Here is a 13199-nt window from a genome sequence, read left to right as displayed (position 1 = left end):
TTTTTATATAGAATGAACTTACATTCTCATTCTATAGATAAGGATAGTAGCCGTTAAGGTGAAATGAAGAAAAACAAAACCGATACTAATAAATATAAATTGGATTTGTAGATATTAAAACAGCATTATACCACCCTTTAATTCTTTAGTATTTGCTATTTTATGTTATTTCAAAACTATCCTATTTTTCTTGTTACTTCAATTTTATCCCAAATTTACGAAGAGTCAACGAATTAGAAAACTGACGATTGGATTACATGGAACAATTGAACCAGAAAGGAAATCTTATGCCAACTTAAACTACCAAAAATTACAAAGCAAGCCAAAGCCATTATTGTAAAATGCTTACTATTTTCTTAATTCAATAACCATCCTGCAATTTAGATGAATTTTATTAAAATTCTATATTTTAAACTTTTAAACTTTTGAACTTTTAAACTTTTAAACATGTATTTTTAAAATTCTAGCAGAAATGTATTACTTCCTTCATTTTTGAACTTTTAAACTTTTAAACATGTATTTTTAGAGCATTTAATAATAAAATAACTCTTTTAGTAAAATGATTGTAAGATTTTCTGTTTTTTCTTTTAGTTTAACATTATAATAAGTACATATATAAATTAACTAAAAAATTGGATAATCAACAAGAAAGTACACAATATTATGTTGATCTTTAAAAATGATATTTAAATAAAAATGAAGAACTTTCAAACTACCAGTTAAAAAAATGGGGAAGTATTTTATAGCCTTAACCTGATCAATAGATACATTTCCGATTGCTAGAGATCCCCTCTCACATGCATTTAAAACCAGCACAAATTTGAGTCATCCATTGACAAGGCTCAAAGTTTCTTCATCATCATAATCAGGTGTACATATTAAACCATGATAAAGACAAGCAATAAAAATGATAGGAAAAGATGAAACATGCTTGCTGATTGTTGTGTCAAAAACCTCACTGCCTGATAACAAATACCACAATGAAACTATATGTGATTGTACAGTTTGTCAATGAAAAAGAATAACAAATGTTATAATCTAACAATCTCCACCTTTTCAGTTCAGGAAGGCAAGTAATTGTATATTGGCATTTTATAGGTCAGGAATGTTGAAATCTTTTCTTTTCCAAAGTGTGGATACGTTTTGCCATTAGGAACTGAAACAACTTTTATGTAACTTTAAGGCATATGCTTGGCAACAACAATGAGGCATAAGTCTTTACACCAAAAACAAACAGAACTGCAAGTTTGGCGTGTCAAGCAGCAACTCATTTGCTTTAATTGGAAGCCAAAAACCACTGAACAGCTTAGGTTCAAAACAATGTGTTCAGGGATGGTTTAAGGTTTTTGCCATTCTGACCTTTATCAATGAGGATCTGAGAGGAGGATTTGTATGCACATAAAATCCAAAATCTGGACATCAACTTACCTGCTCTCCGATCAAATCAAGACCAACAACCAGAAAACTTATCCCTTGAAACAAGAGGAAGTAGAAGTGAATTCCTTGGGCAGATAGTAAGCTTCTAACTGAGGCAGTCAACAAAATAAATGCAAGACAAAGTTCTTTCCTGAAGAGACGATTTCTCTTGGTCTTCCCAGTTTTCTTTGACAATTCTAGTTTGCTTAGTTCCTCAAGGCCTGAATCTGAGTTTGATCTATGGAGACTGTTAGATCGCATTAGGGGTTCAGATTCTTTCTCAAAGGCAACCAAATCTGTCTCTGATGATCTTCCCAACTTTTTTGTAACCACCCACTCATAAGAACTTCCAAAGCGAAATAATCCAGATATCATGGCATTAAACTTAGTTACTGACATAGTGTTCTCAAATAGAAGGTAAGGAACTATAAATGGGAATGAACGTGGAGCTGGGAGAACACTTAAGAGGGACATAGCTCCAGGAATGTAACATACAACCCAGGCTGGGAGCTCAGCTTCGGGAAGGAACATGGTCAATGGAAGAATTATGCAGAATAGGGTGAATGAATAAAATGGCAGGATAAGTTTCCTCAGGAGGAAGAAAAGAAATATCAAATTGAACTTCTTCGCCCAACTAACCTGGTACAAATGGAAATATCGTACAAGTCAAACCATTTTAATAAAATGGAGGAAATGAGTCAGTATTCCCTACAGTGCAAGATGTAGACAAATAACACAGAACAAAAGCTTCATACTGAATTTAATAGCATTTTGAATGTAAAGAAGAAAAAGAAACACGTTGAATAACCGGTAATCCATTTCCACTGCCCTAGATGCTTTAACAGTGTTGCTTGCTTTAAGCAAAACAAGATGCTTGATACAGATAAAAAAAAACAAGATGACTAATTTTTTACCCCATGGATCATTATTGTTCTTAAAACATCAATTACTTTATAACTGCCTTACCAATGATGTTTTGGGGTTTTAATAACTGATCTTAGAACCCATTCTAAACTATTGGGCTAAACTGGGATTTGAAATAATTTTTCAGCATTTGTATGAACTTATTTCAGTGTTTTAACCCTATCTTGTGTTTTATATATGCTATTGGTGTTCTTTATATGCCAGTAAAGATGATCAACAAGTTCTGCGAAATGTTAAATTGGTAAAAATGGGATTTTTAATGGCTAAATTTAGACTTTAAGTTGGAGCAGAGCAGCCATACATATTGAAGGTACCCTCATCATTTTAAACATATCTCACTTATTTTAAGCCTGGCCAAGGCAATGAACACTCCTTCGAAATCTTATTTCCTGGGCTATCTTTTAAACTAGGTTTAGATTGGGGATAATGTGCACAGCATCTGCAACATAGGGAACTTAGAACAAAAGTTGACAACTCATTGTTTAGTGATTTTGAAAGCTCCAAGATTCTTCCCTTTAGATTGCCGTGTTCTTGTATTTCTGCAGTCTTTTTTAAGCTTTTCCGATGGCAATTGTTGTGGGATACCCAAGACATTATAAATCTAAAGGATTCAAGGATTGTCGTTTGGGTATTGTTTTTCTATGCTTAGTCTTTGTTTTGTATGAATTATCTATTCTTCTTCAGAGTATTCTTGCAAATATTAATGTTTGACCTATTTCTGACTGGATCTATATTTATATAATTGAAGCAATAAAAACTAGCATCGATTAATCTGACATCTAACTAAAGTTAGTTTAATTGATTGTTAATCTACGTTAATTGAATTCATTTAAAATAAGCATAAATTTAGGATAGTGATTATGATTTTGCTTAGTTAATTGAAATCTAGGCCATTATATGATGGAAATTCAAAATTAATAAATAAAAAAATAACTACATATACTGTCATATGAGTTTAATTCCCAGGATTAGTGATTTGCTTTCTAGATTTGAAATTCTTAATTACATTTCTATCTGGATTTTCTTTGCTTTCCTGATTTGAACACAAACCCCCACCCTCTCCGAAATCCGTAACTTTTTATCAGATTAGAAATTCAATGTGTTTTTAGAAAATACTATACATAATTAAGCAACCTAATCATATTTTGGCTTGAGTGCGGCATTTGTGTCACATGCCAGGCTACAATTTACTTGTGTCTTTAAATTCCTAAAGGATAGAGAGAAAGGTATAGAGTGAGTAGTAGATATTTGACAGCTTTATGAGAAGTATCTAATGATTTTGCAAGATACTATCAAATCCCATTGTTTAGCAGGGGATACAGTTTTTTTTTATTATTATTATTATTAAACAAGGATGAGAGTGTGTGTGAACAAGATTGGGACTGGACAAACTTAACAGATTAAAATACATAACTGGAGCATAAGGAGCTATGACCTAAAGGCATACGAGATGTTATCCTAGGAGAGGCATATCATGAGCATTACTCTCAAACCAAGGCATGAAGCACGGTTGATGGACTTCACATTCTTCTGGTATACAGTTGGTGGGTTAAGCATTTAAGTTTAACCTCTTACACGTCTTCTCAAGAAAGAAGATGATAAACATACTACACATAATATAGTCAAACATTCAGTAAAATGATTAGTAAGAAGCGTATAACATTCAGTAAAGTCTTTTCACAAATAGAGTTGTTGTCTAACAAAGTGCTAACAAAGTGGTATCAGATCCAGTTAGCTTGAGTGTCTGAGTGGAAAAAAGAGAGAGCTAGAGAGTTTGAGTGTTTGAGAAAAGAGAGCTAGAGACCTAAGTGTTTGAGAAAAAAGAGAGTGAGATGGCCAGTCTTACAAATAGTGTTTCCCTGCCCAAGTTGACAAAGGATGTCAACTATGACAATTGGAGTCTCAAAATGAAGGCCCTTCTTGGATCCCAAGAAAATTGGGAGGTGGTTGAAGATGGTTTCGCTGAACCATCCAACACTACAGGTTGGTCAAATGCCCAGTTGAAAGTGCTGAAAGACGCACGTGTGAAGGACAAGGCAGCTTTGTACATCCTATACCAAGCTATGGACGAGTTTGGCTTTGAGAAGATTGCAAGTGTCAAATCTTCAAAAGAAGCGTGGGATATTTTGGAGAAGGCGTATAAGGGAGATGACCAAGTGAAGCAGGTGCGACTTCAAACACTCAGGGGTGAGTTAGAGAGCATGAGGATGAAAGAGACCGAAGGAGTAGCCGAGTACATTACTCGAGTTGAAACCGTGGCACCAACTTGATAGAAACGAAGAGACGTTACCCGCTAGCCGAGTTGTGGAGAAGATCTTGAGATCATTGACAAACGACTTCGAGAATGTGGTGTGCGCGATTGAGGAGTCCAAGGACCTATCAAAGCTCACGGTTGAAGAGCTTGCAGGATCTCTTGAAGCACACGAACAACGAAAGAAGAAGTGGGAGTCACTTGATCAATTACTCCAAACGAAGATGTCAATTAAAGATGAGAAAGCTTAGAACACTCAGGTAGAGGACGATATCGAGGAGGTATAAGAAGCGGTACTGGTGGTAGAAGCCGAGGACAAGAAGAGAAAGAACAATCCGGTCAACAAAATTGGCACGAAAGAGGACGAGGTCCATGGAGAGGAGGTCAATCAAGCAACTCAAATGTTGAGTGTTTTAAGTGTGGCAAGTATGGCCATTATGTGAAGGACTGTTACTCAGGTGTTTCAGTTGTGGTAAGTCTGGACATTTTGCCAAAGATTGTAGATCTGAAAGTAGAAATGAAGAGACGATTAACCTCACAGAAGAAGGAAAAGAAGAAGCGACATTGTTGATGATGGTGCGTAGCTCAGGGGCCGAGCATAAGCAAGTGGAGAACTCGGCAAGAAGACCGAATAACATGGAGAATTCAGCAAGAAGACTGAGTATAGTTGAGAACTCGACAAGACAGTCGAGTAGCGTAGATTACTCAAATAGCTCGGTCGAGCGCGTGAAAAGCTTGAATAGCTCAGAATTTGAAGAAGAAAAGCTTCTAATCCAAAGGTTAGAGATTGCAAAAAGAGACTTGCAACAGAGTATTGAAAAGGAGGTTAGAGACAATTTAATTCTACAAGCAAGCTTAGAGAGAAGGAAGCAAGCTTTGCAAAAGCGACGCTTGGAATTTGAAGAAGATGTTTCAAGTTTGCAAGAACAGTTACAAGTTGAGAAGGATTTGAGAGCTGCACTGGAGGTGCAAGATTGGAAGTGGCGACTTGAAATGGATGAGGAGATTGAGCACAACAATACGTGGGTGTGGTCTGATCTTTCAAAAGGAAGTCGGCCTATTGATAAGAACTCAGTTAACGACAAGTCGGCCACAAAGACAAAGAACCCAATGAGTAACAAGTCGGCCAAAGAGAAGAGCAAGTTTGCCAGTAAGAATGCAAAAACTGAGAGAGCAAAGAACAAGTTAGCCACAGGAAAAGCGAAGTACAGGTCGACCATAGATAAAGTGAAAGGGAAGTCAGTCATGAAGAAAGCGAAGAACTTAACTATTCATGAAAGGAACAAGCACAATGTGAGAAGAGTTATTGCACGTTGGAAGCCGTGATGAAGAATAAAGGAACAAAGATGGAGAATAAAAGAAGCATTTAAGTTTACGGGGGAGTTTTGTTGGGTTTTTAATAAACTTAAATGTATTAACCATTATGGGTAACTAGCCGTTGTAAGAAACTAGCCGTTGTGGGTGGTTAATGCACTAGCAGTTGGAGTCTAGGTTGTTAATGAGTTAGTCGTTTATAGCCATTTATAACCGTTGAGAGTACAATGGTCAGGAAATGTGGGTCTATAAATATATTATGTATTGTATGAATAAACAACAACACAAGAGGTGAATAAAGTTTTTTCACAAATAGAGCTGTTGTCTAACAAAGTGCTAACAGATACCATTAACTCATCAAGTAAGCGCTTTTCTTATGCTAATCTACTTCCTCATGTCTTAAACTAAGCTAATAATGACCACAATAGTTACCTTCATGATGCGCACATGATTCTAAGTTCATTTATCCGATTACAATTCAAATTTCAATATCAAGAAGTGGATATTCTCACTGATTAACAATTTGGAAATATAGTTCTGGAAGTTAAATTGCTGAAAAAGATCAAACTATATTTATATTCTGATAGTGATAGTAATAGTAATAATAATAACAAAAACAAAAACATCAACATAATAACAACAGAATGATAGTTTCCGGATTTAAAAAAATTCAATTTCTCTGGAAAGAAAACATGTGCTGAATTCAATACCTTTGAACGAAGTATATCAAAAAAACATAAACGAAACAACTGCATTGGACCTGAATGCCACCGGTGTTGTTGTTTCTTATATGCCTCGTAGGTCTCTGGAAGTTCACAAAGACACTACAAGAAGCAAAATAGTCATATTAAAGTCTAATAATGTATGATTAGCAACCAAAATTTGAAATATAGTGCACCTTAACATCATTTACGAATATAAACTTCCATCCACAAAGATGAGCACGAACAGCAATATCCATATCTTCAACAGTCGTTCGCTCTAACCAACCACCACTTTCCTCAAGGGCCTTTATTCTCCACACACCAGCAGTTCCATTAAAACCAAAGAAGTTAAGGAAGATACCATTCACCTGTTGTTCTACCTCAAAGTGGAAAGACAAATTGATATTCTGCAATCTTGTAAGCAAGTTCTCATCCTTGTTTACAAATGCCCATCTTGCCTGAACTAATGCCAAATCATCCCTTCCCTTCGGTTAGAGCATAACAAGGAGAAAATTCGTTAGACAGATGCTTAATACAGGAACCAAACAGAATTTTCATTTAAAATGACATAGTAATGAATAGAAATTGTCTACTATTTGTTTAGAGTGTTGAAAACGTTTTTCCAGTATTTATTTAGTTTATGTGATATAAATATAGCCTCTATATCTAGAACTGATTTGTTTACTGCTTTCTACTAGAAGTCATCAATTGCTTTATAGCTAACAATGATGCACTTGTGAATTACAAGCAAAGACAGAAGTAGCATTAAAGGAGCTGGGATTAATAATTCAAACTAGTTTAGAATTGGGGAAAAAATGGAGACGCTCAACATATTGGCAGAATTTCAAAATAACATTATTATATTTAAATTGTCTAACTTTGGTAGGAGAGTTAGGATACTAGGTAGTTTAATCAGGGAAGGGGACTCGTTTAATTAGTTCTATCATTTGTAAATAGAGCACTTGCTTTTTACGAAAGGAGAAATCCTTATTAGAGAAGAAATCATTGGAGGAGGAGTATTCTTTCTCCTAGTATCCATTTAACTAATAAAATCTTTCTTAACTAAAAGTCACCCTCTTGAAATTCAACTTTGTCCTCAAGGATGGAGTGATAGAGCTATGTTTTTGGAGCAAAAATGGGGGAGGTGGGATGCTGAGTTTTTGCTAAGCATGCTGCTTGTAACACAAAATGGGAACTTTGCAGATTGTTGAGCCCCAACGCCATTAACAATGAGACAAGTTACTGCAAATGTAACCCTCAAAGTGTGCCCTTGAAGAAAATATTCTTCCTTCAGCTACATCAATATTTTCCAGCCTCTTCAGTCAATATCTCTCTTGTGGCCTGGGCTTCGCCAATCCGGTCATGAAATGAGATTGATTGGTGTAATTCCAATTATTGCCTCTTCTCTTCATTTGCAAAGTCCTTGTTGCCATCATTGGATCTTCAACGAGCCAATTGACTGACATATAACTTGAATCCAGCAGTTTAAGCAGTAGAAGATTGACCAATATGTGAGTCGGTTGTGTAACAAAAATTGATATGGAAAAAATACAACACTGATGGTTCAAAACTTCAGTTAGGTATGAAAGGATGGTAGACGGCTGTGCATGTGTACAACCCATAACTCTTTTCTCTGAATGATTAATCTGATTTTAAATCAGCAATTATACCATTACAGGTACCATTATATACTTATATGGTATGCAAGAACCTATAGATCCAAAAGTGCACTGATCTTAATTTTTATAGTGAGAAAATCATGCATCGCGTCTCCAAATTAAAACTCAAAGCAAAAGCACCTTCCGGTTCTACTACTTAGACTAATTTTAAGGATGTGCTTGATCTAAAACAAAAAATCATTATAATCATTTTATTAAGTCTAAATAACGAAAATATATTACTGTCCTTTTTCATAGTCAAATGCATGCCAGTATATTTACTAGAATCAACAGTGTTTTAACTTCAACTTTATAGGCATAAAATTACCTTGAAATAGGGCACTGTTTTCTTTAAGAAATCCGGTGTTGGCTGAAAATCAGCATCAAATATTGCAACGAACTCATAATCCTTAACATAATCACAGCCCATTGCTGATTTAAGATTCCCTGCCTTGTAGCCTGTACGTAGAAGCCGGTGCCTATATATTATCCTAACACCCCTTTGTTGCCATTTATGCACTTCTGCCTTGATAAGCTGTTGGGTATCTACTTCATCCGAATCATCAAGAATCTGAACGAGCATTCTCTCCTTTGGCCAATCCAGGATACAAACTGCTCCAATGGATTGATGGTAAACCTACAGGCCAACAAGATAAAAATTAAGTCACAGAAAACAGCAGAGGTAGAATGATATAAAGTCAAAAGTCACATTCTTAATAATCCACATTCTAGGCTGTAGGGGGAAACTGCTGATTGGAAAAATCTTTTAGTGACATTGGGATGAGAAGATGCAACTCCTCCTTTGATACTCATTAATTTTGTACTAAAAAAGACAAGAATAAAAGAGTAAACTAGTGAGGTGACATGCTATGAAAAGAAAGGTAGAAGACTATATTTGAAGACAGAATAATTAGACAAGCAAATTTTTGTAGGACAAGAGTGTATGTGCTACCTACGTGCCACCTCAAAGATAAAGAACAAGAAAGAGAAAACGTAGACTAAGTTTTCAGTAATTGTCAACTCTGAACACAAACATCAGCTTACAAAGGAAATCTCTTCCTTTAACACATGGCATTCCATGTCACAACAACTAAAACTCTTATTATCTCAACATCCCATCAGATAAGAATATATAGACTTTCTCAAGAAGTCTCCCCCATAACAACTAGCAGTTTAACTACTTTTATTTCTAAATTTCTTCCTATAATACACTTTCCAAATCCTCTAATACTTCCCTGTTTAACAGTATGTGAGTGAATGTGCACACACACACACACATATATATACACACATATTATGCATCAAAGTGTAGATCGGGTGTAATTATTAATCAAGCATATGAATGTTAAACAAATCTATTGTTTTTTCTTTCATCTTTTCCTGTTTTGGTCCAAATAGCCAAGGGCTAGTTGCTTCTATCAGCTTGGCATTGCAATTGCTTCCCATAAGTGGAGCGTTAGGAAAGGAATATATTTTCCCTACAACAACCACATAAACACAACAAGCCTCTGCCATTTCCTCTTTCAAATGGAGCACTAAATCCCAACATCTAACCTGGTCTACATCTCATTCACAATATCTCAGCAAACATCCATTCTGTTCTGTCATGGCTCTAAGCTCCAAGACATACCCTCCATTTTGGCATCTGCAAGTTACAGAGCTCTAACTTTAATCAACCACACGTGCCCAAGCCATATGCCAGTACAAACTCATAGCACAAACCACTCAAGCCAGCAAAACCCTTCACATGCATGCACCTCATTTAGTTGAATATCACCCAAACACTGTACTCAAAGAGTGATTTGGTAGGTTGTGTGTTTACCTATCTTAATATCTAACTATAATTGATCTTAATACCTTATTATAATTGATAGAATTAAGGGTTGTCAACTTCTAAATTTATTCTCTGCCTACAAATACACATCCTACATTTTGAATCTGTGCACATGCTTAGTATTGTTATTAACTAAAAAATGCACCTTATTTAGTTGAATATCACCCGATCACTGTATTCAAAGAGTGATTCTAATCTTGCTAAAAAATTAATAAATAAAAAATGCACCTTAATATCTTATTATAATTGATAAAATTAATCCTGCTAAACTTCTACATTTAATCTCTGCCTACAAATACACACCCTGCACTCCGAATCTATGCACAGGTTTAGTATTGGTATTAACTAAAAACTTTTACCCAAATGATCATTTACCTTTTATCGTTTTGGTATAAGTAGCTGAACAGTAGTTGCTTCTATCAGTTTGCCTTTGTACTTGCTTCCAGAGGTCCAAAATTAGGAAATGAACAAATATACTGTTATAATTGTTGATACATTGTTTAAGGATCTAGTAGTAGTTGTATATGATCAACAGAGTTTCAGATAAGCAGCATTTAATGATGGCACATAGATAAATCTCTTTCCCTGTACACAAAAAACTATTCTCCACCATACCCGTATTTAAAATGAAGCATTGAAATTTAACACCTAAGTCAATCTCACTGAAAATGTCACAGCAAATATCCATTCTATCATGTCTCCAAGCTCCAAGATACACACCTTCACATTTCGCCATCACCAAGCTAAAAACGCTCTACCTTTATTACCTAAACATATCCCAAACTATATGCCCTCAAAAGACTGAGTCTGCTTGGAAGAATTTATTTACAGCTCTTTGGAACTTCCCCAATAATGTAAGGACTTATGTAAGTGTTTGAGATGGAAATATCTTATGATATGTCCATAAACTGTTTCATATATATCTCAGTAAGCTCCCTGGATAGATTATGAAAACAGCTTCACAAATTAAACAAAAACAAATAAACTCAATTTCCTTTGTAATGGTAAAGGTAAAAACAACTTAAGAAGTGCTTATACAAGTAAGCACTTAATTAAGTTGTTTACCCAAACAAACCCTTATAAAATCACCCAAACACCTTGTCTCAAAAACCTCTCTAGGACAACTTAAGAAAACAACTTGAAACTCATGAAAACAGTTTAACCCAATTTCCTTGTAGAAACAACTTATACCCGTGTGTTTATTTGATAAACACTAATTCAATAAACCCTTAATTAAGTAGTCCGCTCAGAAAGACCCTCATAATACAAAGCACCCAAGCCACAACAGCAGAAACATTACCATCACTAAAATCTACATCAGTTGAGCACATCATTTAAACAAGACACCAGATCACAAACAGATAACAGAACCGACATTGAAAGTCAACATTCACAGAATCGGACGTTCCAAAAGGACAAAGCAACCTACATCTTCTTACCTCCCTCTCATTGCACATGGGAATCTGAACCAACACCATGGGGAAATCCTCCGCGCTAATACCCACAACATCGTAATCCACACTGGCCACAGGCTTGAGCCTCCGAAACTTGATCCAGAAGCACCCCAAGATCAAAACGACCCTGTCTACCGTCTGCACGATGAACAAAATGGTGCACAAATTCGCCAGGCTCTGCAACGGCGGCGACAGGTACCGGGCGCGGACGTCGACCCACACGGCGTAAGCGACGGCGAGCATGCCCAGAACGTCGCTGGGATCGGGGCGCCTGAAATGCCACCCCTTGAAATACGCGACGAGCTCGAACCCCAAGAGCACAATCACCACCACGAGGAACACGCGGATCGCGCGGTAGAGCCTCGACGAGTCCCCCCGCAGCGACGCTGAGTCCGCGATCCGGCGGTGCGCGGTGCGGGCGAGGTGGAAGACGCCGCCGTAGAGCCAGCCGAGCGAGGCGGCTAGCTGCTGGCATTTGAGAAGGCATACCCAGGAGAGCTGGCGGGCGCTCCGGGAGCGTTCTTTTTTGGATGCGACGGAAGAGGAGGAGGAGGAGGAGAAGTCAACGTCGAGGGCGGTGAAGGGCGGCGGAGAGGCTGAGTGGGAGTGGTCGAGTTTTGCGTCGTTGAGGGGATCGAAGTTGTTGTTGTTCTTCTCACGCTGCTTGTTCCACCATTCCTGGAACTCGTAGTTGGGAGTGCGAGACATGGAATGGAAGAAGAAGAAGAAGTTGAATTGGATGAAGGAAATTTACTTGTAAGAAGAAGAAAGATAAGAGAGATCTTTCTTCTTTCTTCTTTCTCTGTGTTTGTGTGTGCTTGATCCAAAGGGAGAGACCTATAATTAAGGTACCACCTTCTACAATTGTTGCTCTTTTGTGCATTCTCAGCTTCAGGGGCTCAGGATTCAACTTCCTTCTACAATTTTATTTTAACTACCATATTAATAAATCATTTATAACTATATCTTAAATATATTTTACTTTCCTATATATTTGCTTAATATATGTAAAATTACTTTATTTATTTTCTTCTAGTTTATTGCCCTCCTAACATAATCTAATTCCATCTCACTTTTCATGTCTCATTTTTTTTTAAATAAAAGTTTAAAACAGAATTTAAATTTAGTACAGACATTGACATGTAAAATAATAAAAATTATTACAGTAATTAAATTTTAACTCTCCTTTAGTATATAGAATTGTTTTTTCTTATCATACATTTGATAATAATATTTTGAAGTCAAAATACAAAATTTACAATAAATATCAATGTAAAAAACAAGAAAACAAAATGATATAAAATATAAAGGAAAAAATAAATATGGGAAATTAAAATAGCTAATAGTGAGAACTTTCTTCCCTCTAGCTCTAGGCTAAGAAGGGAACTAATTTCAATTAATATAATGAAATAGTTTTTTTATTCTTTAATATTGATCATATTTATTTATAGTTAAATTAGTTAAATTTCTATTTTAGTTAAAATAATTAATGTGATTTCTTTGGTTAAATTAAGATTGATGTGATTAAAAGAATGATAATTAGAAATATAAATATTAAGATATGATAGTATAGTGAGAGATAAGAAGATTGTGATATTTGTTCCTTTTATGTAACTATATTACCTTCTTAACATCTTCTCTTCT

At 35.8% G+C, this 13199-nt stretch overlaps 1 protein-coding gene across 1 annotated transcript; it reads right to left on the bottom strand.

Annotated features, from left to right (window-relative positions):
- Positions 1-802: 802 nt before the first annotated feature.
- On the bottom strand, positions 803-12454 carry LOC114166460 (probable xyloglucan glycosyltransferase 6). The gene is made up of 5 exons (XM_028051196.1): positions 11541-12454; positions 8596-8904; positions 6804-7094; positions 6616-6729; positions 803-2055 (listed from the first exon to the last, which is right to left on the bottom strand). Exons 1-5 carry the CDS (start codon positions 12261-12263, stop codon positions 1420-1422), a joined length of 2073 nt encoding a protein of 690 aa, XP_027906997.1. The 5' UTR covers positions 12264-12454; the 3' UTR covers positions 803-1419.
- Between the last annotated feature and the right edge of the window lie 745 nt (positions 12455-13199).

Source organism: Vigna unguiculata, chromosome 10 (genome assembly GCF_004118075.2).
Source record: "Vigna unguiculata cultivar IT97K-499-35 chromosome 10, ASM411807v1, whole genome shotgun sequence".
Taxonomy (NCBI): Eukaryota; Viridiplantae; Streptophyta; class Magnoliopsida; order Fabales; family Fabaceae; genus Vigna; species Vigna unguiculata.
This window is presented reverse-complemented; position numbering and strand designations above follow the sequence as displayed.

What these genes read in the sequence shown, in the direction of transcription:
- LOC114166460 (XM_028051196.1), bottom strand. Translation starts at nt 12,263, where the DNA reads ATGTCTCGCACTCCCAACTACGAGTTCCAGGAATGGTGGAACAAGCAG. An exon ending in TATTCGTAAATGATGTTAAG is followed by an intron (nt 6,730 to 6,803) that starts GTGCACTATATT and finishes TGCTTCTTGTAG; the next exon opens with TGTCTTTGTGAACTTCCAGA. An exon ending in TTGATATACTTCGTTCAAAG is followed by an intron (nt 2,056 to 6,615) that starts GTATTGAATTCA and finishes CATTTGTACCAG; the next exon opens with GTTAGTTGGGCGAAGAAGTT.